Source organism: Protopterus annectens, chromosome 3.part0 (genome assembly GCF_019279795.1).
Source record: "Protopterus annectens isolate FY-2018-M chromosome 3.part0, PAN1.0, whole genome shotgun sequence".
Lineage (NCBI taxonomy): Eukaryota > Metazoa > Chordata > Ceratodontiformes > Protopteridae > Protopterus > Protopterus annectens.
The window spans coordinates 162593679-162619636 of NC_056731.1; the positions used below are offsets into that span (position 1 = coordinate 162593679).

General features: G+C 37.9%; 1 protein-coding gene across 1 annotated transcript in view; it reads right to left on the reverse strand.

Moving 5' to 3' along the window:
• Nucleotides 1–25958, reverse strand: part of LOC122796791 (dynein axonemal heavy chain 5-like) — a 2204633-nt gene that overhangs the window by 1535519 nt on the left and 643156 nt on the right. Inside the window, exon 25 of the mRNA XM_044065521.1 lies at nt 5926–6018. Within this exon, the coding sequence (XP_043921456.1) occupies nt 5926–6018 (93 nt within the window). The remainder of the gene's footprint in view (nt 1–5925; nt 6019–25958) is intronic.

Consider the following 25958-nt stretch of genomic DNA (forward strand, 5'->3'; position numbering starts at 1 on the left):
AATATTATTGTAAATATTGGAAGAGCATTGCACCACAGGTATTAGTATTTCATCTGAGTATTCAAAACTTGCTAAACAACCAAAATGGCTAAAAGACAGCTTCAAAACAACAGCTTCAATAACAGGCTTTTACCATTTTGAATCCACAATATATGAAATATAGAGCTTTGCTGCTGTAAAAGTCAAGTGGCATTGTGGTTGGGAGGGTGGCCTAATGGTTAAGGTGTTTGCCTTACAAACATAAGATGCAGGGTTTGAGTCTCACAAGGGATAATTGGCTAGGCTTAAAATGGCTCGCAAGGGCAGTTATCTTAGTATGAATCTATAATTCCACAGCTTTAAAACAAGTGGATGTCATAAAAACAAACATAAAAGTGAAGAACCCTTCTGATGTAAACAATGGACAAGTACTTTCAGCTTTTTCAAGCCTGTTATTGAAGTTGCAGTTTCGAGTTCCGGGATTTTCGATAATGTCAGCGTTCGGTAAGATAAACTTTTGTTTATCTAATATAGACCCTTTCTGAGAGCTCTAGGTTTCATGGCTTCCTCTAGCCTTATGATACCTCTTGGCAGACTTCACATGAGAAAGACTGAAAAGTTTCTCAAATCAGTTTGGGCCCAATAAACTTCCTGCCTTTCCAATTCCACTTTTCAAATCTGTAAAAAAAGAAACTTCTGTGGTGGGACAATGAAGTCTTATGCAACTCAGGCTTCTTGGAGTGTTGTATCTCAGGGTATCAAGGTGTAGGGAATATGGGAATCCAGCACAGGTGCAAACACATCAACTTGAAGAAATTTATGGTGATATACCTCAAAGCTCTGAATCATCTTTCATCTCTAAGAGCTCTGTTAGTGATAAGAGACAGCATTACTGTGATATGGTACACAAACAGGGAGGAACAAAATCTTACCCCTTTGCAGAATGGCAAAGATTGCCTGGGATATAGAACTTTACGACAATTTATTTCTAAAGGCAGCTTAAATTCCATCAAAGCAGAACACAATTGCAGACTCTTTGAGCGGATTCAGGATAGACCTTAGTTGATGCTAAACTGCGAGGTCATCCTACAGATAATCCAGCAGTGGGGTGCTCTCTAAATAGATCTATTTGCCTCTAGTTTAAATAGACAACTGAAACTCTTCTACTCCAGACCACCTTGAAAAGAGGTCTGGAAGACGGATGCATTCTCAAGTCTGAGAAAGAGGATGTTTCTTTATGCCTTTCTCCCCTTTTCTCTTGTTTTTAAAGTCCTTCAAAAGATCAAAAGGAACTTGGAAAGATGTTGCTGGCAATTCGCTTTTGGACCAGACAACACTGGTCTTCCCTTCTTGATTTCTAAAAGCTTCCTCACAGAGTGGGCTTGCTCAGACAGGACAAGGAATCTCTGATTCACCATAATCTTACTCTATGGATGATAGGCTTTTGAGCACTTTTCTGCACCTTTTCTTTCCAAGAACATTCAACAGGTTTTAAAGGAGGCAAGAAAACCTGCTGCTACTAAAAATCTTATTTATTCAAGTGGAAAAGATTTTCTTTCTGATGTAAGACTAGAGGACAGGGTCAATCTCAAGCAAAGGCACATCTGGTTAGTCACTACCTGATTGAATTGTTCGATTCTGGCCTTGCATGCTGTTCAATAAAGGTGCACATCTCAGCCATTTCGCTATGTCTGCCTCTGGATCCAGCTCTTTTTTCTTTGTCTCGAGTCAAACAATTTTTTAAATGTTTTTTGCATATCAGACCAAAAAGAAAAAAGGTAACTCCTTGGATTTTAATTTTGTTAAAATAAAGTATATTCCTTTGAACCTGCAGTCAACTCTCCTCCAAAGTTTCTTACATGGAAAAGAGCCCTACATGTAGTTTTAACCTCTACTAGCTGGAATCTGAATTAAAGGCCTTATGTCTGTTCAGCCTTTTTTTAATCTTTCACAAGGACGGTGTGAGTCTCAGAACTAATCCTTCCTTTGTGCTTAAAGCGGTCTCTAAATTTACTCACACTCAATCTATACAGCTTCCTGTATTTTTCTATCCTGACCATTAAAACAAAGATGAAAGGATTCTTCGTTTCCTGGCTGTTCACAAACAGCTGAGATTTTTCTTGGATAAAACTAAAGATTTCAGGATATCTAATCAATTTTTGTATAAAGGACAGACGGTATCTGAACACATTATCTCTAGCTGGTTTTACCTTTTCATTCAGTTCTGCAATTCCACCCATGGCAAAAATCTGTCTCAGAAAGTCAAGCTTCAGTCTACTAGAACAGTTGCCACATATTAGCAGCAGCAACTTGGTCAACAGCTCATACCTTTACCAAACATTACATGCTGGATTCTGTTTCCAGAGTCAGAGCAGACTTCATCAGGACTGTTCGTCAGGAAATCCTGAACTCTGGATCTTCTCTATCTAACCTTTTTTCTTGATCTTTGGCAATCATCCTAATGCAATAAGCTACTTCAACAGTGATCTAATAAAGAACATAGTACATTTGTGTAGTTTGCTTTGTCATAGATGTTTGAGCAGACTACTGTTGCAGTACTACCACACTTTCTCAACCCCCACCCTTTTTATTCCCGTCCCTGACCAAGGTGGGATATTCTTCTCCCTTTTCTTTTATAAGATGACTTTACTTGGAGCTTTAGGCTTCAGCCTTTTGTTGGGCAAGAAATCTCTGAGTTTTGATGCATTCATATGTCCTTTTACTAACCCACTGTCTCATGCTAAGGACAGATGTAGAGTTCATGAGGGAAGAGCCCTCAACTTTGTAGAATGGCCAGATATATGGTATCCTCATCAGGATACACCCTATATGTAATAGCTTCTGCAACAGTAATCTGTTCGAACATGAACCTTTATGGTAAGGAAAGTAAGCAACTGTACTTTTCTTCAGATACTTGAAATGTTCACCTTGGTAGATATGTAATTCTTCATGACCTCAGTTTGATTTAAATTTATGCCCCTACCATAAACAGGAGAAAATTATCCTTCAGTCAGTCAGGCCTCTCTCTTCCAAGAGAACCCTCTGGCTTGCTGGCTGTTTTGTTCACCTTAAAAATGAAAGCTATCCCTCTGTTCTTGCAGACTAGCTTACTTATTAATATAGTTGGGAACAACTGAATATCTGATGTGAACTTTTATATTTGTGGATATGCTGTGTAATCTGGATACTTTTAGACATCTGAAATCCAGGTATTATATGTCAACAGAAATTAATCACATTACTTTCACTGCCCCCTCCTGTTAGTATTATAATGTGCTACATAGTTTTTACTGCTTGTGCAAAACATGGCAAACCTCCAAAAATTACACACAAACCAGAAACCAAGTAGAGAAAATGAAAACCAAATCAAAAAAGACACTCAGCAGAATGAAATCTCTGTCTTTATTCTGGCAAAAATAAAAACTACATTCACTTAGCGCTTTCGTCCAATAGTCGTGTAATTCATCAGAGTTAATGAAAGACTGGCTCCAAGCCATTTAAATAAGTGTGTTTCCACTTATCACAGTGCGTCTTTCTTTCATCATCCCCTTTAGTAGTGATATCCACAGGTACATAGAATATATTAGAAGGAATTGGGGTTTGGTGTTCACTGGTGAGATGAGAAGAATTTGGGTGACCAGCCACCTATTGTGTTTAGTAGAAGGAAGAATTTGAAAAATATTTTGGAAATGAATAAGTACACACAATATGCTCAGAAAGGTCACAATCACATGTTTGTATGCGGTTATTGCAAGCAGTTTGGGTTTATACATGAGGGTCCTTATACAGTGGTAAAGGGTTATGACTGGACCCTCCTTTGTCCTGGGATGTGTAGTTGTGACACCACTTGGGTGGTTTATCTAGCTTGCTGCATAACTTGGGATGTTTTCTATGTGGGCAAAACTAATAGGAAGTTAAATGAGAGGGTTAGAAAGCATATTTATGGTACAAAAATGAATAAGTCTACGAATGCCCTGTATAGACATAAGGGTTTGTGTATTTCTTTCAAAAAATTCATCTTCTTTGTTACTGACAAGGTGGGTGTCAGTGAAATGGTGGGTGACATGACTGTGTTGTTAGAGTATAAAGAACTGGTCTGGCAGCTGAGACTGAATGCCACTGTTTTCGCCTGTCTCAATGACAGTGTTTCTATTCTGAATGTGTTGAAGGCAAGAGCCAATAAGTTGTAAGTTAAACTTGCCTTCACATATTAACAACTTTTTATGTGCTTTTATAACTGTTCAATATTTACTATTATAGTTATTTATATTTTTCAACACATTTTTAAATGAATTAGGTAGTTAGAAATTTGATATGCGTTTTCGCAAATTTTATTTGAGTAATGTGGTTAATTATTCATGTGGAGGTGATCGTGATTCACTCCTATGCTTTTTTAAATGGCTTGGAGCCAGTTTTCCATTAACTCTGATGAAGTCCATGACTATTTTACGAAAGAGTTAACTTAACGCAGTTTTATTTTTTGCTGGAATAAAGACAGAGCGTTCATTCTGCTGAGACACCTCCAAAAGTTATTCAGGAAGCTTTAACAGCCACTAAATTATGGCTTTGTAACTCACAACTCATGCTCAAAAAAAAAAAAAACAACTAACTATGACTTCATAGCAAATTATTAAGGATGATAGTAGATAATAATCTTACATTTGACCTGCATATACAAAATTGCATAAGAAATACCTCATCAAAAACTAGGGATGATTTACAGAGCCAAAAACTTTTTCACCAACAGAACTAAAACTACACTTGTAACTACTTATCTCCTCCCCACAATTGTTTATGGCATTCCCATCCTTACTAACCCTCAGGCATCGCAAAAATCAAAACATGAACAATGCTATAACAAACTTGCTAAATTTGCAGCAAAGACTGCTTTAAGAACCCACTACTATTTAGCACTAAAAAGCCTAAACTGGTTAGCACTAACTAACCAGTGCTTGTCTAGCACTAAATAACATTCTACACAACTATGTTCCCAGTTCGTCATTATGATCCAATTACCAAAAAGCCCTATCTGTCCACAAACCTATCAAATCTGCTGGGCACTGTCTATACTCATACCACATTGCTTAGGCCTAGAATTCCTTTCCTGTACCCATCAGGTCAACACCCTCCTGCCCATCTTTCAAAGCCACTCTGAAAGACTGCCTAGCCAAAATCTGTCTCTGTTCTTGTTCAGCACCAGGATAAACTATATCCCTAAATGTTAGCAAATACGTATTCATAATGTACATCTTTTTATTCTCCCATCTTCACTTGCTTCCTTACTTCAATCAATTTCCCTTCTCTGGCTTTCTCACTAAATATACCATAAGCCTGCTTTTCTCTCACTTCATATTGCAGTCCCTGTTTTATTATACTAACTTACCTTCAATTGTTCTATAAATTGGTTAAAATTTCTCTAAATATGAAATCATTGTCATATGCCTTGTATCTATTCTTAACCAGTGTTTCCATATTATATCTGACTTGGTATAATTACTTAAACTGTGGATTTTTTTGTATTGTTTTTGAATATTGTAAAATTGTTTTTAAAATGTTTTGTAATACTTTGGACCTTCTCTTCCTGGGCCTCCACTGAAAATAGGCTCCTCCTGGTAATCATATGTCAATAAATAAATGTATTATTAAAAGAAGTAAATACTCTGGCCCATATGGTAAATAAACTTAATAAGAATTTTACTTGCAAGATATATCAAGATGCATTTCAACCACACTAGACTGAACATTTATTACAGTGCAAATTTGTTAGTTTTTATATAATCTAATAATGATGCTGAATGTACTACAGTATTACTTTATATTATACCTAAATGTGCTAAACCTCATTAATAAATCCAAAAGTAAAAATAACATTTAAAAACTTCAAACTTAAATGGTCTGCTTGTTTGGTGTGAATGAAGTCCAAAATAGATAAAAGAGAAGGCTTGCCTGTTGCTGCTTGTGGTGTAGGTGGGCAAACGTCCATAATGGAATATCCTTAGCCATGGATAGTATGACGTTGACTGCTTTGTTAACAGAATACTGCAATAAAAGAAAGAATATCACTTTACCATCAGAAAGTTCTATTTTTAATTACTCTTTCTTAAATCACCATCACAAATTAAACTGTGCAATAGAATGTATACAGACAGAAGATATAGACTAGACACTTGAATTTTACGAAAAGTAATGTTTGTGGCTAGTTCCTCTTTACCTCTTCATGTCCCAAGTGGTTCTCTGTCCTAATGAAAAGATACTTGATTAATGTGAGAGACAAAAAATATAAGAAATATCAAAAGAGTTCTAACTACAGCTTTGAAAACTGAAACAAACAAGCTGGACAGACAAATTAAACATAGTGTGAGACAAGATCAAGAAAAAAAATTAACAAATTTTATATAAAGAAACTGAGCATAACAGGAAACCATTTTATAAATACATAAGGTGTGGAAGGAGTCAAGATATACGAACTGATAAACTGTGTAGATTCTAAAATTTATTCTTAGACCAACAAATTATAGATGTATTTACAAAAACTTATGCAAAGCATTTTAGCTCCACAAAGGATGTGAGAAATTGTACTAGAGACACTTAGGTAACCTCAAATAAATGAAATAAGATTATATCGAAAAAAGATCTATGCAAACTGGATCCAAACAAAGCACAGGTATGAGACTGAATTAGTAATAATGACCTGAGAACACTTGAACTTACAGTACCATTATATCTATTATGATTAGGTCATATAAATATGGGGAGATTCCTCAAGATTGGAGACATATACTTGTTAAACCCGTCTTTAAGGGAAAAGAGAATAGGACAAACTCAGAGTCATACTCACACTTAAGTTTGCTTTCATGTCGTAGAAAAATAATGGAGAAGGTAATATTGGATAAGTCATTGTCAGAACTGGAAAGGTTGGGACTTCAAACCACATAGCATGCATATGTTGAAAACAGATCTCTTACCACTTGTAATGTGATGTTCTATAACAATATAATAACAGCTATGAATAAAAAATAGTGCTGTGATGTAATTTATATAGATTTAAGTTTGGCTTTTTTCAGGGTCACTGTAATATAATTTATATAGATTTAAGTTTGGCTTTTTTCAGGGTCACTGTGATATAATTTATATAGATTTAAGTTTGGCTTTTTTCAGGGTCACTGTGATATAATTTATATAGATTTAAGTTTGGCTTTTTTCAGGGTCCTACACAAAGTACTGATCAATAAATTAGAACAACAAGGTAATGATAAGATGGATAGCTGCATGCCTTACAAGTAGGACATGGCAAGTATCATACAAAATTGGACAGGTGACATTCTTGGTTACATTCAGGGTGTCCTATGGGGATCTGTCCTTAGACCCATGCTTGTTTAGATTGTATCTTTCAGATCTATGTTTGTCATCTGAGGTGTTCTACAGTCTGTATACAGATGGCTTGAAATTGGGTAAACTGATTACATGTGTTACAGATAAGGCATGTCTGCAAAATAACTTCACTAAATTGACCGTTTGGGCACAGCAGAATAATATGCTGATAAATACATCAAAAACTAAGCATTTGAGATTTGGGTGACATAAATTAAAAGGTAAATATTTAACACAGCACACAGTGACTAAAACTGTAAATTAATTTCAGGACCTGGGTATATGGGTTGATTCAGCTTTGAGTTTTTTCGACTCATATCACCCAATTGGTTAATGATAGTTATAGAATTATAGGTTCTATAAAAAGATTTATAAAGTCTAGGAAATCAGAAATGATGAAGTCATTGTTTGTTAGTTACATCAGACCGAAACTTGTGTATGGAATAACAATATGGAAACATTATAAGAAAACAAGCATGAGGAATTGGAAGGAGTACAGCGGAAATGTATCAATTGCATCTATGGATGTGAAAATTTGAGTTATTATGAAAGTCTGAAATATCTGAACTTCTACAGTGTGTTATATGGATATTTAAGAGGAGACAACTATGGAATGTTTGGGGTTATCAAAAAGTAGTAGAGAATCATCAGACAACATATGCAGAAGATTCTATAGGAATAAGAAGTGCACTAATTGGTTCTCTAACAGAGCAGCTGATGCATGTAATAGACTAACAAATTACATCAAAGCAAGAACAAGTTTAGATATTTTTAAGAACAGTTTGGACACTTATTATGGGAACAACTGTTTTGGTATTTTGGCAAACTAGAAGGGCATTAAAGCCCATGCTTGAACATTTTTTTATGGATTTATCTATGTATGTGTGTATGTATATAATGAGAACCAGATTCTTGTATGTCTGCATTGATTCTGTCATGAACATATTTCATCTTTCTGAAACTCCTGAGCAGACAGAAGAGAATGATGCATTTAAGGAACATGTTCTAGGGAAAACCATTTATGTAGTGCTAATGTTATTCCAGCATGTCAGCTTTATCAAGTTATGTGTTACGAGTCTAAATTTTTTATGCAAAACCTAAACCCTTCCTCAGGGGGCTGCCTTGCTATCTCCAAAGTCATTTAGCTGCATTTTTCTGTACCATCCCCAAACTGGTCATGTGCTGCTTAAGGTATGGTACCAAAACTGTACAGAACATCACAACTAGCTAGTGCTACACACATTTGAGCTATGAATTCCTTATTTACTGATATGGACTTTCAATTATATGGATTTACTGTCACTTTAGCTCTTGTGGTGGAATTTCTCACACAGATCGTGAACATTATATCTGTTCCCGAGTATCTCTCCTGCTGTTAAATAAAGATTTACCTCCCCCCTTTATATCCAGTAGTAGTGATAGGAGTTTCAGAATCTCAGGCATAAGACCTTCTTCTTCTAGAGATACTAAACACTTCCTATTCTTTAAGTCTTCAGAGGTACATAGTAACAATCCATTTCTCCCCCTAAAAAAAGTTAAGTCATTTAACTGAATGCCATCATTTCAGGATCTTTTCTTGTTTGCAATATATTAAAACTTTTAAAAGTGGTTCTTGTACTGAACCCTGCACAACTCCAGTGGTGAAGTTCATGGGCATCCACAAAGTGCCCATATTTATTTAATCACCATTATCACTACCACAATATCCACATATTACTATGGAATACCAAAAATGGGCATATTTGATTCTGGGATCGTATTTTATATTAACAGTAAACATTTAGCACTTCTCATCTTAACTTTGGATGACAAACTTTAAATGCTTCTATCCAACTAACTGATGTTGGAAGGAAGCTATCTTGAAATATAGTCTCTGGAAATAAATATGAGATCGCTCGACTATATACATTACTTTTTAATAAAAATGGTTGAAATTCGTGAAGTTTAAAAATGACTTACTGCAGCCTGCACTAAACAGTCCATCTGAACTATGGATCTGATCTCACTGTACTAGATACCCATGCAATTATTACCAGGGCTGGATCCAGCACAAGGTCACCTAGGCAGCTGCCTAGGGGCCAGTGTTAGTGGTGGGGGCAGCCTGGCCTTAAAAAAAAAAATACATAAATAAATAAACAAGACCCTCCTTCAAAAAAGCATTCTTTCCAAAGGACAGAAGATTTCTTCCATGCAGATATTGCATCAGCATGCAGTTTCTTCCAAGCATCAGCATATAATGCACTACCAAATTAAGCGGGAATTTTGAATTGGTAGGAGATTTAGCACTTGAGCAAGAAATAAGAATTGGTATGATGCTCAGTATGGATACTGCTGAGGACTTTTAAGTCCCTAGGTCAGCTTCTGGAATTAATTCACAATGCATTGTAATGGCAAAACTTTAGAAATCAACAAATTAACTCATTCTTACTGTCATGGCCACAAGCTATTTTATCATCCTGAGACAAATTAAAGAACTTGTTTCAAAATTCTTGGGGGATCGAAAAATCACTAAACATGATGTAAATCTATGTAAATTGGTATGATCAGCATTTACCTCCAAAAGGTATATAAATGAATTGCATCTATTAAATATCAAAATTCTATTGTCTATTCTAAATATTGGAATATATTAAACCCGTCAATTACACAGAGTCAAATAATCCACTTGATTCAATCATCACTGAAATTATTACCTTTCAGAAAACTTTTGTATACTCAATTAATAATAAATAATGCCTATCTGACTCCCGAAAGACTCAATAAATTTTCCGTGCATCATCTCCTAACTGTTCAACATGTCAGTATCAAAAAGTTGTTTTGCTATACATTTTTTGGAGCTGCAAATGCTTGTATAAACTATAATGTTCCCTTAAAGACATACTAGAAAAAATGGGATATGAGAAGTCTACTTTACCCTGAGAATTTGTGCTATTGCATATACCCCTCCTGATTTAACGCAATCAGATTTACATGCAGTAATTACCCTCTTTTCATTGGACAAACTGTGTATTACTCAAAATTCGCTTGACAGAACAAAAATGTCATAGGATGGATTTACCCAAACTACAATAAACTGTATATCAGCACTTAAGTTAATAACATCTAACGATAATAAATGTTCCTACTATAAACAACATTGGAAAAATCTTTATAACCGCAATTTATAATCAGTTTTCTTATTTTTATATCTTAGAATACACAAAAAGAAACTAAGGGAGCTCAATAATAAACTTGCACAAAATTATCCCCTATTTTTTTTTTCTGAATGTTTTATCGTTGTTAATAGTCTTTTTTTATTTATCTGTCTGGAATTTTAAACAGGCATTTAGCACTTTTGTATATAGTTGGTGTTATTGGAACTCTTCTTATATGTTTTATCCATTATTGTATGGTTAATGAAAGCTGCTAATAAGTTTGTCTATTTTAACATTTTTAAATAAAGGTATTGGGAAAAAAAGTTTGACAGCAGAGACTGTATACAGACCTGTGTAAAATAAAGTATAAGGCTACTTTTAAGGAAAGTGAAAAATGTGGGAATGTTTTTATAACCCACAGTAGGTATGGTGTAAAAGAAGGAAATGATTGTAGTGAACAGGAACTTCATCATATGACCCATGTTATTTGGGTACAATGCCTGGTTCCCTTATTTTTTTTTTTTGTTTTTGTTTTTTGACTGATAGTGTGTTTATTATATGGCTGCAAATAAACTGGACATCATGAAGTCTACAAGTTTAATGTTAATATTTTAACTGTAAATACATTTTTAATTAATCTTTTTTTTTTCAGTGACACTGGCATGAAATGCACTGTGGTGGAATACAACAGTATGTCTGGATGACTGAGTAAGGTTTGAGCCACCAAAATGACAGCAGTTACATCTGCTGTTTTTCTATATTAAAAATTCTTGTTAAGTGTTGTTGCTTTTTGAATTTATGCAACACTACATTCAGACAGCAGTAGTACTTAAAGAGCAGAATTTGTAACACAGTGAAACAGCCCCTGTGACAGCTGTCAGGTCGGTTACTGGTAGCCACAGAGATGCTTAATTTTGGCATGGCTACCAGATACCAATCTGATAGCAGTCACAACTGCTTTTTTCTGTGCTACACTTTTTTTTTTGTTTAACTGCTGTTGCTGTCCAAAGGTATTGCATACATTTAAAAAGAAAAAAATATAAACAGAAGAGCCATACAGGAGTGAAAAAAAAAGAAGTGCAAACCAGTATGCAGTGTGCAAGTATATGCACATACTAAACATATGCTGCAAACAAGCTTTAAATGCCCCATTAATAGATAAGCAAGCCATGGAGAAACATTAAACTCCATTTATTTAATGAAGTTATTTTGGAAAGGTAAGACTTTTTTTTTATTTTTAAGTGGCAGTAATCAGCTCCTGTGAGTGGCCAAATGCTTGATTACCCACATTTGGCTTTGTCTGATCATTCAAGATTTGTCCTCATTGTTCTCATGATCAAACCATGCCAACCACAATTAAATACAGCATTACCCAGACCCAGTTATGAATTACTGCTAATATGTATGCATGTAGATCTATCTCTCAATCTATATATACATATACACACACACACACACACACACACATATATATATATATATATATATATATATATATATATATATATACACAAATATGTAGATATATACATATATGTAAATATATATATATATATGTGTGTGTGTGTGTGTATATATATATATATATATATATATATGTGTGTGTGTGTGTGTGTGTGTGTTTGTGTGTGTGTGTATATATATATATATATATATATATATGTGTGTGTGTGTGTGTGTGTGTGTGTGTGTGTGTGTGTGTGTGTGTGTGTGTGTGTGTGTGTGTGAGTTTTTTTCCTCACCCAATTGTTCCCTCTCCTCTTGCAGTCTCTCTGTCATCTTTCCTCCTCCATGTCCTATTGCTACATATTCACTTAGTTTTTAATCTGATCTCCACCATGCTCATCATATTTTTCTCTTTGCTCCCCCTACTTATACACCCAATTTCTCCTCTCCACTTACCACCTCTCTGCCCCCCCCACTAACTGTTGTTGTTTTTTTTTAAGTATCCTTTAATGTGCACAGTAGATATCCCCCCTTAATTCCTGTTATTCCTGACTCCATAAGCTATTATCTTTTCTTGCCAGCAGTTAGTATCACTCACTGTTTCTGTGTTTGTTTTTTTTTCTGACTTTCCAGTGCTCCGAGACTTGGTCCAACCCACTCCGTTCACCCTTACTACACACGGGCTCACTCACCTCCCTACCTTACCCCCATTCCTACCCACCCCCACATTCATTTACTTATACTTCATACTCACTGATTCCAAAGAAACACAAACTGGTACCCAGCAAATAAACTTTTAACCAAAATCAAAGGAACTCAGCGCAGTCTTGTAGTTAAAAAACAAGCTGGTTTAATAGTTTAAAAGAGCATAAACGCAATTAAAATCACAACGTTTCATCTTATTCAGCCAGACTTCATCAGATACATATAGTTTCAGTTAAAAACAACTGATATATATATATATATATATATATATATATATATATATATATATATATATATATCCCAAGACATTCCACCAATTAAAAACACCACCAACAGAAATTCTCAGTTTAACCTAATTGATTATAACTAAAGTGTAGCTTGAAAAGTGCCTTGTGCATTAAAGCATTAAAAAATACATAAGATAAAAAAATATTGTAAAAGCTTAGAGAACATCAAGCAGGTGACAACGTAAAAATTAACAAATTATTTCGCAGCTTAAAATATTTACATGGATAAAATATTTACATCTAATGTTTGTCTTTTTGGCTTTTCCCAGTTAGAGGTCGCCACATCGGAACTCCGGTCCACTTATGATTGGCAGTAGATTTTATGGTGCTGAGTTACCAGCCCGACGCCCAACCTTCAGCGAAGGCACGCCCATTCACGCATGTCTTTCATAGGCCACTCAACCGCTGGGAGGACATGCAGACTCCACACAGAAGGCACTCCAGCCGAGAATAAAGTTCACTAATTCATAAGCTAAATGTTGTGTTTGCCCCCTCTAGTGGTTCTTTTGGTAAATACATTAAATGTGAATACACAGACACAATTTCTTCCTTCAAAGTTTAGCAGCTCTCAGTTTTAATATGGGGGCTATGGAGGTATAATCATTAAGTCCTGGTGGGCTGGTGGCTTCCAAAGTCAATTGACACCATAACTGTCTATATTCAATATTTTCCTCCCATAGCCCCCCTCTAACTTACCTGTTCAAGTACAAAGAAAGAGTAATGCGCTCTCTGGCATATTAATGTGTGTTTATAAAGAGCATTAGACTCTTTTTTTGAATATCATAATGATGCTCATAAATCCTTCTCCTCAATTTTCGCTCCATCTTTTCGATGTAGAAGGATTCACATTCCCCATACAGAGCTAGGTAAATAAGTCTGTTAGATTCACAATTATAAAATTGTGCACTTTCTATCCATTTATTCCTACTTGTTAGAAATATTGTCTCTGTTTGATATATAAGTGCACTGAGTGCATCTTCCGCATTTATTTGTTCCTTTCCTTTTCTTATCACCACTTCCATTATTATAAACATTTTCTAATAGGCACTTTATGTTTTGGGAGTTTCTATAGACCACTTTAAGGGGTTGATTACTACATTCCCCTATATCAGTGAAACTAAGAAAATTTTCCCATTCATCTTCAATCACGTTTCTCATACCCCCTGCACAGGCATTACATTCTAAAACTAGTGCTTTATGGAAATTTCCTTCCTCTTTTTCTGTATGCCCAGGTATCTCCAGAGGGGGGATAGTAATTATGGATTCAATTACTTATGAAGGAAAAATGAATGAAATTTTAAATGATACCAGCAAATATTCCAGTGTGTCATTAAGCAAAATTAATATTGCTTACAGGAAAGTAGATGTGGCCTTAGATGACATGATGCAGGAAGGTCTGATTGACCAAAAAACTTTATAACTATTTGAAAGTAACAAAACCCAAAATACCATCAATATTTGGAATGTTTAAAGTCCACAAGGAAGAGTTAGACCCCCCCCCACCCCCCACTCCCCGCTCAGACCTATAGAGTGTCAGCAGACGGATCTAAGACTCTGCCTTTGGCAAAATTTGTTGATGCCAAACTTAAGAAATTCTGGCTGAAGAGAAGGGCAATACTGAGGTATTCATAGCATTTGTTAAGGGAAGTAAAGGATGAACTACTGAATGACGGCACAAAATTTGTAACAATAGATGTCGTCGACCTGGTTTCCAGCATCCCACATAATGAAGGGATGAAAATGTTGGAATTAATAATTTTTGAAGATGGAGAACTCACTAGAAATGAGCAGATAGTTTGCTTGAATTTCATTGATTTGGTTTTAAGATATAATTTCATATTTTTTAATGGTGAGTTCTACCAGCAAACACAAGGAGTGGCAATGGGGGCGGTGTGTACCCCAACCTACGCAAATTTAATTTTAGCTAGGTGAGAGGAGAAATTTGTATTAGGGTCCAAATATGCATGTCAATGGAACCTCTATCAGAGGTTCCTTGATGATGTAGGTATCTTATGGAAGACGGACCTAGAAATTTTAGATGGGTTTTATGTTATTTAAACAATACAACATTGTTTTCACAATTCACATACAATATTAGTAATGAAAAGTTGCAGTTTTTGGATATAGAGATTTTTTAAGAAAGAGAACAAGTTTTCTTCAAAGATTTATAGAAAGAAAACATTTTCCAGTTCCTTTCTCCACTTCAATAGTGCACATCCTGCCCATTATAAAGAAACATATGTTTAAAGGACAATATGTCCGAGCAAGCAGAATGGTATCAGAAGATGCAGACTTCGAAGAGAAAAGTAACCTACTTGAACTTCTCTTCAGAGCTAGAGGCTATCCTGATAGCTTAATTGCAGAAGTCAGAAGAGAAGTTGCAGCAGGTAGAGAATCAAAGTTTAAACCTATATTAGGCACATCACATGAGATTCTACCTGGGCATACAGAAAAAGAGGAAGGAAATTTCAGTGAAGCATTAGTTTTAGAATTTAATGCCTGTGCAGGGGTATGAGAAAGGTGATTGAAGATGAATGGGAAAAGTTTCTTAGTTTCACTGATATAGGGGAATGTAGTAATCAACCCCTTAAAGTGGTCTATAGAAACTCCCAAAACATAAAGTGCCTATTAGAAAATGTTTATAATAATGGAAGTGGTGATAAGAAAAGGAAAGGAACAAATAAATGAGGAAGATGCACTCAGTGCACTTATATATCAAACAGAGACAATATTTCTAACAAGTAGGAATAAATGGATAGAAAGTGCACAATTTTATAATTGTGAATCTAACAGACTTATTTACCTAGCTCTGTGTGGGGAATGTGAATCCTTCTACATCGGAAAGATGGAGCGAAAATTGAGGAGAAGGATTTATGAGCATCATTATGATATTCAAAAAAAGAGTCTAATGCTCTTTATAAACACACATTAATATGCCAGAGAGCGCATTACTTAAGGTTGCCACCCGTCCCGTTGTCAGCGGGACACTCACGGGTTAAGCCACCTTATCCCGTTGCCTGCTGTATCAAGTAGTGGGACCTCAAAAGTTCCGCTTTTGCGATCACACTGAATTGCCATGGAAAAGTCGCAATTACTTCCGGCTTTTTCACGGCAATTCAGTTACGTCACCAACCTGGACCTGCAGGCAGAGCTGCTGCCTGTTAGGTCTGGGTGCTTTAATTCGTGCAGCAATTGGCTGCAATTCATGAAAGGGGTGGGGATTGGGGCAGGAAGAGCCCTGCAAAGATCGCGGCTGTAGGAGCGCTTTGTTTTAAAAGCTTCTACAGCTGCTAAAAAAAGACCGAGATTTTTTTTTATAACAAGCGATCCAGCCAGCCAGCCAGCCATCCTCCTCCATCCAGACAGCCAGCCAGCCATCCTCCTCCTCCAGCCAGCCAGCCAGCCAGCCATCCTCCTCCAGCCAGCAAGTCAGCCAGCCATCCTCCTCCAGCCAGCCAGCCAGCCATCCTCCTCCTCCCTCCATCCAGCCAGCCAGCCATCCTCCTTCTCCAGCCAGCCATCCTCCTCCTCCATCCATCCATCCAGCCAGACAGACAGCCAGCCAGCCATCCTCCTCCAGCCAGCCATCCTCCAACCAGCTAGCCATCCTCCTCCTCCATCCAGCCAGCCAGCCATCCTCCTCCTCCATCCACCCAGCCAGCCATCCTTCTCCTCCATTCAGCCAGCCAGCCAGCCATCCTCCATCCATCCAGCCAGCCAGCCATCCTACATCCATCCAGCCAGCCAGCCAGCCGGCCAGCCAACCATCCATCCATCCATCCATTCATGCAGCCAGTTATCCATCCAGCCAGGCATCTGTCCATCAAGCCATCCATCCAGCAGCTACTCCCACCAACCAGTTAGCCACTCCAGCCAACCATCCATCCAGCCCCCAGCCATTCACGCAGCCAGCCATCCATCCATTCATGCAGCCAGCCATCCATCCAGCCATGCATCCATTCATTCAGCCATCCATCCATCAAGCCATCCATCCAGTCATTCATCCATCCAGGTGCTACTCCCACCAACCAGCTAGCCACTCCAGCAGCCATCCTTAGTACCCATAACAGCAACTCCTTCACCACTGTGGTGGTGACGTCATGGTAAAGGGTGTGGCCAGTGTCATATTGGCCACACCCCCATGTCCCACTTTGGCCCGCTTAAAAGGTGGCAACCCTAGCATTACACTTTCTTTGTACTTGAAAAGGTAAAAAAAAGGAAACTAGAGGGGGGGTTATGGGAAGAAATGGTTGTCTATAGGGAGTTATGGTGTCAATTGACTTTGGAAGCTACCAGCCCACCAGGACTTAATGATTACACCTCCATAGCCCCCATATTAAAACTGAGCGTTGCTAAACTTTGAAGGAATAAATTGTGTCTGTGTATTCACATTTAATGTGCTATTTACCAAAAGAACCATTAGAGGGGGCAAACACAAGTTAATGTTTTAACATTTTGCTCATGAATTAGTGAACTTTATTAGATGTAAATATTTTATCCATGTAAATATTTTAAGCTGTGAAATAATTTGTTAATTTTTACATTGTCACCTGCTTGATGTTCTCTAAGCTTTTACAATATTTTTTTATCTTATGTATTTTTTAATGCTTTAAAGCACAAGGCACTTTTCAAGCTACACTTTAGTTATAATCAATTAGGTTAAATTGAAAATTTCTATTGGTGGTGTTTTTAATTGGTGGAATGTCTTGGGATATATATATATATATATATATATATATATATATATATATATATATATATATAGGTCTACCTGAAAATGCCGACAACGCAGAACGCCGACAATGAGATAACCAACACGAAAACCCCCAAAAAAAAAAAAGTTCAAAAACACAAAACTTCACATGCCCGACAAACCAAAATCCCTACAAACAACAAAACAAATATCTTTCCCAAAAACACACACACAACACAAGCACACCAAAAACCTTATAAACCTACACTAAACCTTACAAACACAACTATCTATGCACTAACCTTAACCCAAACCCTAACCCTAAGGTCCGTCACTATCGCACACTTACCTTACCCGCACCCTAACCCTAACTCACTTAACACACCCTGAAACCTAAACTCCTTCACAATCGCACACTTACCTTACCCACTCCCTGACCCTATTGTCTGTCCCTATTGCACACTTACCTTAACATGTCGGTGCTCTCAGCATCGGGATTCTCAACTGTCGGTTTTCTCCGTTGCCGATCTTCTGGTGTCAGTGTTCTCGTTTTCGGTATTTTCAGGTAGACCCATATATATATATATATATATATATATATATATATATATATATATACATCAGTTGTTTTTAACTGAAACTTTGTGTATCTGATGAAGTCTGACTGAATAAGATGAAAACATTGTGATTTTAATTGCGTATATGCTCTTTTAAACTACTATTAAACCAGCTTGTTTTTTAACTAGAAGACTGTGCTGAGTTCCTTTTCCATGGTACCTACTTTGGTTTTGGTCCATACTCACTGACCAGAACCCCTTTTCCTCCCATCTATCCCAACATCATCCAATGAACATTCACTTCCTCTTACATCCCAACAGCCACTCCTACGTACACACTGTGCTTCATATCTCCCACCTCCATTCTAAAACCACAGCCTTTGCCACACTATGTTTGCCCCAAAGCTATATATCTCCAATAGCTTAATTCTTATTATCCTCACCACCTCCTTCCTTTGCCTTAACTACACTGCTACTTCTTATTTGTATATACTCCCACCAAGAACTGGTATACCTACATCTACCGACCCACATTTTACTCCCTCTGCCTCATATACTTTCCCTATAACCCCATCACTTTTCCCTCATTCTAACAATATTACACACAAACTTAAGATATTCTCCCTACCTACATTCCCCCACAAAATGAGAACAAAATATTTCTACCAACTTAATCCCCTACTTACCGCAGTCTACTCATTTCTACCTTATTACTGTCTGGTGATATACACCCTAATCCTGGGCCTGATCTTAGCTCCTCTCTTACCACACATACCCAGTCCTTTACACCTCCCTCTCCTTCTCAGAATACAACACCTACATACACTAAAAACTTACTGATCCTTTCCATGAATATTCAGAGTATTATGAATAAAATCTCCCCTTTCCATGCCTGGATCTCACTTAACACCCATGACATCCTCTGTCTCTCTGAAACTTGGCTTAAGCCTCACAAATCTGACTCAGAAATTCTTCCACCAGGGTACAACATCCTCCCCCAAGATCAGCTAAAAAGGAAGGGTGGTGGTGTTGCAACCTTCTACTCTAACCAGCTCACTCTTCAACCTCTTGACATCTGTTCCACTGACTTTCATCCAGCCAAAATCCTCATCACTAATTGTCAGTTAAATAAATACAAAAAAGTAGCTGTTGCATCCATCTATATTCCCTCTGGTAACAACATCCCCACCCTAGAGCACTTTCTCTCTCGGATCTTGCAGACTATCTCTTATGAAACTGTTATCTTAGGTGATGTCAACATCAACTGGAAGTCCTTTGACACTGATTCCCCAATCTCCTTCATCAACCTCTTTGGCTTCTCCCAACTAATCTCTACCCCTACCCACCTAAATAAAAGCACCAACCAGGGCTCCACACTAGACTGGGTCCACACCTCCTCTCCAAATCTATATCATAACCCCTCCACACTACCTGATACGCTAAGCGACCACCATCCAACCTATATACTTCAACACTTTCCTCAACTATACAAACCCCAGCTATATAAGGACAGTCGCAATCTCTCTAATTTTAATTGTAGAATATGAACAGTCAAAGCATGTGTTTGAGGGAATTGAATATGTGACAGTCTGTATGTATTAAAATGTATTGTTTACTATGAACTTTGAATGAACTCTGAGCAACGAGAAAATGCTGAAAAGCAAGAGTCTGCCTGAAAGCAGGAAATGTGCCTTTTATGGAAATGCATCCGATTTTTCTTTTTTTGCCTAGAGATATGATGATGTGAATTGTCTTATGTTTACGGGTAAACCTTTGATTGGTTGATTGCCCTGTATAATGGTCTAATTGGTCCATTTTTATGTTTTTGTACTGTCAGCAATATCACCAGTATATAAGCTTGTTTATTCCTTTGTTCTGGGAGTCTCCCTGGTACTTTCCATGAGGCTCCCGCACGTGTGTACTGTAGTTAATAAAAACCACTGAAAGAGAGAAAGAACTATATTTGTCTTCATTTTAGAAGTATTTGAAATGTAACAATTGGTGCCGTTTACTCGGATCAGAATTGGGAACAAGCTGCAGCGGTCAGGAAGTGGAAAAAATACTGCTAATAAAAGGGCCATTAACAGATTTTTCTGTTTTTGCAGTGTTTCATTCATCTCTCTGCCTGTCTGTTTTAAAAAAAAAAAATTTTTTTTTGCAGAACGGAAGTTTTCATTTCTCTCATTCACTTGTTTTAAGGTAAGTGGCATGCATTTTTTCTCTGCTATTAAGTGTGCAGTATGAGAGTGGGGTAATATGGAAATACTGGGGTCATAAGTATGAAAGGAGAAATGATAGTGGGGTAAAAAGACGTTTATATAACGCCTTAGCTAAACCTGTGTTAAACAAGTATAGCTTATTGAGTGAAAATGGGAGCGAGTGCGGGAAAAATAAATGAGCCAGAAAGTGGTACACCAGCTGGTTATGTTTTATCGTGTGTCCCGGGACAGTTGTATGTATTTAAACCAGTGGATCGCCCTAACTAAAAATGATGGTAACCTTGCCTTTCCTGAAAATGGTAGTTTTAATAAAGATATATTGATTAATTTGCAAAAGAAGTTAAAAAAGAAAGGAAGATTACCAGGGTTGTGTTGGGCAGCATTTAATGATTGGATGTGTGAAGCTAAAGAAAGAGAAAAGGATTCAGTCGTCAGTAGTCTTAAAGATATTCAAAAGAAACTAAAAGAGCAGATAAAGGAACTGTGACATACTGCGACTAATCTAGATGTAGCAAACAGAAAACATTTAAAGGAACCGCCCTTTAAAGATTTATATCCTGTACAAGAATTAAATAAATTACAAATAACTGAATCATCTGAGGATGATAACCCCTGGTATCCCCCACCCCCTACAGCTCCTCCACTGTTATATCAGCCCTCGCAAGTTCAGGACGGAACAGTAAGCTCTACGACAGAGGGCGGAGGCCGGAGGGGAGAAGAACAGACTGCACTTGAGTCTGGAAGTGGAACTCAGGCAATGGGAAGTCAGCCTAGTAGACTGCTTATAGAGCAACCTGACCAAACAGAAACCACTAGCAAGTCATCACCTAGATTAACCCGCTCAAAGACAAAAAAAACATAAAAGAAAGGCACAAATGCTTTTTGACCCTAGGCCTAGCCAGTCGAAAAAAATATTATAATAAGAAAGCCGTATATTTACACAAGGGTAAGATTTACAAACAATGTCCTATTATAATTGAAGACAAAGATGACTACAGTGGACCGGACAAATCTAATCCGGACTCTGATTCTGAATCGGGCACCAGCCCATCAGATGAAGAGAGAATATTTCTGTTGAGAGAAGTCCTGAATCCAGCCCATGCTAGAGATGCAGGGCAACCGGCCATGGTAGTAGTGCCTAGGGCGTGGTCGGCAGTTGATTTTCAAGCCATTACCAAATCACTTCTGCCTATTCGCAATAACCCAGCAAAGTTTCAACGCGTACTGGCAGGACATATCTGTTTGCAAAATCCTACCATAGAAGAGGTTAGAGCTGTCCTCCAATACGCTGTACCAGCCGATCTTATGAAACGTATCTGGGATCATGCTAATGTTCCTACACCAATACCAAAGCACAATATGCAAGGGGAAAATGGATTTGAAATGGTTAGACAACGTATAGTTGATTCTATCACTGTAATTGTACCACCTACCCCCAATTGGTCGAAAATCAAACCAATCATACAGAAAGAGGATGAGCCTATAGACGAATACTTAAATCGACTCACTGAAGCCTTTGAGGCATATTCTGGGTACCCTGAACCCACCGAAGGATCAGCACAAAGCGGACTGTCAGCCGCCTTTGTGGATGGGCTGCACCCTCAAGTACGGGACAAGTTAAAAGAAGTATGTTTAAATTGGCATAGTTTGGGCCTGCATGAGTTAGTCCAACAGGTACAATACCTCTTTGACCATTTAGCTAAAGAACAGAAAGATCTACAGGAGAAATTAGTAAAAGCACAAATACAAATGTGTAATGTTTTTGGGCAACGGGGTAGAGGGCGAGGAAGGGGAAGAGGGAGGGGTGGATGCTGAGGACCCGGAAATCAGAATAGACAAAATTGGCAGGGCACACAGTCGGCTCTACCCCAAAATTCTAGTAATCAGATGAAATGTTTCAACTGTGGCCAATCAGGCCATTGGAAAAATGAATGCCCATATTTGGCTGAGCAACCAGCACCGTACACAGATACGTCACAACAATGGAATTCTACTTGGACACCGTCCAATCGGCAGCAACCTCAATGAAGATTCCCTGAACAGAAACAACAGCAATTGTGTCCTTTTATTCCTGCGGATCAGGATGGACCGCATGTAATGTTACTGGTTAAAAATAAACGCTATCCATTTTTAATTGATACCGGAGCAACTAAATCCATGTTAGCTGGCAAAGCAGCCATGACTGTTCCCCTTTCTGACAAAATAACTAGAGGGGTGGGTGTCTCTGGTATATCTATCGAATACTCCGAAACTATTCCAGTCCCAGTTACCTTGGGACCTCTACAGAATAACCATGCATTCCCGGTAGGACCTTCAGCACAGTTAAATCTTTTAGGGAGAGATTTGCTTTGCAAAATGGGGGCTACCATTTTTTGCACAGCAGATGGAGTCTATCTCCAAGTACCTTCAGACCAACAAGATAGTACCCTAGCAGCTCTGGATGACTCGGCCATCTTACAGATGGTGTGTATCCAACCACATTTTGGCAGAGATAAATATTTACATTCCCTACCCTCTCACTTGTGGACTACTCATGACAATGATGTCGGATTTTTGACCTCAGCTACTCCTGTTAAAATAACCCTAAAACCGGGAGCAAAGTTACCGCGAGTGCCTCAATACTCTTTGACGACTGAGGCTATAACTGGTATTGCCCCTGTTATTTCTGCATTGGAAAGACAAGGAATCATAGTACCTACCACAAGTCCATGTAATACCTCAATATTACCGGTGAAGAAACCCAGAAAACAAACTTACAGATTTGTGCAAGACGTGCGAGAAGTTAATAAAGCTGTTTTGCCCATCTTCCCAATTGTACCAAACCCTGCTACTATTCTAAGCTGTATCCCACCTACTGCAAAATGTTTCACAGTGATAGATATCTCATCAGCTTTTTTCTCTATTCCAGTGCATCCCAATAGTCAGTATTTATTTGCATTTACCTATAAGGGCCAACAGTATTCTTGGACTCGATTGCCCAGGGATATGTAGAATCCCCAACCTTATTATCTAGAGAAATGCATAGACAGTTACAGGATCTCCGACTACCATCACGTTCTGTTCTAGTTCAATATGTGGATGATATCCTGATAGCTTCGCCTGACTGTGACTCATGTAGGGAAGATTCCCTTTTCGTGTTGAACTTTTTAGCTATGCGTGGATTCAAAGTAAATAAATCAAAATTACAATTTTGTCAGGAAAAGGTACAATATTTGGGACATATCATTACCATGGGTTCTCGTCAAATACTCCCAAATTGCATAATCTCTATTCAAAAAGCCCCACATCCTATAACACAGAGACAACTTTGAGGATTCCTAGGCCTAGCGGGATATTGTAGACAATGGGTACCTAATTTTTCAGAACTTTCAGCCCCACTGTTACAACTTCTAAAAAAAGAAATCACAGACCCTTTACCCTGGACGTCACACCACAATGAGGCTTTTCAGGCTATAAAGACAGCCTTAGTAAATCCTTTAGCACTAGGATTGCCAGATTATTCAAAACCATTTATTTTCTTTTGCTGTGAGAGAAACAAAACTGCCTTGGGTCTCTTAGCTCAGCAACGCACTGGAGGTTACCGGTCTATTACTTATTATAGCACTCAACTAGACCCGGTTGCCTCTGGTTACCCAGCTTGTTTACGAGCAGTGGCAGCTGCTGCTATTTTGACTGACATGGCAGCTCCACTAACCTTGGGACATGAAACAATATTAGCAGTCCCTCATGCAGTTCAAGCATTACTTTTAAAAATGAAAACACAGTACCTTTCCAATGCACGCCTTACTAAATACGAATTGAGTTTAATAAATAATCCCTCCTTGCAAGTAATACACTGCCCACCACTGAACCCTGCCTCTTTAATAACAACATTGGATGAGGGCGAACCACACGATTGTGTGCTTGTAGTTAACTCTGCTCTTTCTCCTAGGTTACATTTGTACGATGCTCCTTTGCAAAATCCGGATTTGATTCTTTTTGTTTATGGATCCTGTTTACGAACAAACTCTGGAGAATTCCAAGAAGTTTGGTCAGTCTGTACACCGACTGAAGTTTTAAGATCAGCACGATTACCCCCAGGCACTTCCGCGCAGGCTGCGGAACTAGTGGCACTATCGAATGCATGCAAAATAGTTAAGGACAAGTCTGTCACTATATATACTGACTCCTGCTATGCCCATGGAGTTGTTCATGATTTTGGTATCCTATGGAAAGAACGCAGGTTTTTAACTTCTTCTGGGTCTCCCGTTAAAAAACATTTTTATATAAATAACCTATTACAACATTTATTGTTACCATCTCAAATTGCTGTTGTAAAATGCGCAGCCCATCAATCCAATGACTCTTTTGAAACCAAAGGCAATAATTTTGCTGACTGGGCTGCAAAACAGGCTGCTCTTTCACAAACTGTTCAGGGACATTTTTTGCAGCCTCTACAACCAATAGCTACTTTTGATACCACAGTGTTGAAAGCTTTACAAACTGAAGCTCCAGAATCATAAAGAAAATCCTGGCTGGCTCAAGGTTGTTTTAAATGCTCTGATCTCATCTGGCAACATTCAGATGGCAGACTGGTCTGCCCAATGTCCATGTTAAATTCTCTTATTAAAGCATATCACTTGCCAGCTCATGTTGGGGTACAAGCATTAATAAAACAAATTCAAAAGGATTGGTTTGCCCCAGGACTTTCTGCTTCTGTACAGCATTTCTTGAGCACATGCTCCACTTCTTTACAGTATAACATTTCAAAAAGCGCAATGGCTCCCACACAACCACTGCCAAAACCATTGGGACCATTCTGCAGTTTGCAATGGGATTTTATTGAACTTCCACCTTGTGCTCATTTTAAATATGTTTTAACTGTTGTTGATGTTTTCTCTGGGTGGTTAGAAGCCTACCCATGTGTTAAGAATGATGCTATTTCAGTTGCTAAGAAATTTTGTTATGAATTAATACCTCGTTTTGGTGTTCCCTGTCAAATATATTCAGATCGTGGAACACATTTTACTGCTCAATTAATTGATTCACTTTGCAAAATGTTAGGCATCACTCTCAAGTTTCATTGCCCCTATAGACCGCAAGCATCCGGTATTATTGAACGAATGAATCAGACACTGAAAACAAGACTGGCTAAAATTACTACTGAAACGGGCCTAACTTGGGTACAGGCCCTACCTCTAGCCTTGCTCTCTATGAGAGCTCAAGTACATCCTACTAAAGGTCTTTCTCCTCATGAAATCCTCATGGGCCGCCCGATGCGTATGCCCATGACTCCACCACCGCCCTTTTCTGAATATGATGAATTTGATCATAATATTCTCCTGTATTGCACTTCTCTTGTTTCTTTTTTACAGTTTCATCATTGCCAGGTAACAGCAGCTCAGCAAACTCCTGATCCTTTCTTGTCCTTGGCACTACAACCAGGAGACTGGGTATACGTCAAGTCATTTTCTCGAAAAACAGCTCTTCAACCAAGCTGGAAAGGGCCATTCCTGGTTCTACTGACCACTTCTTCAGCAGTTCGGCTACAAGGCTCACCCACCCGGATTCATATATCACATGTCAAG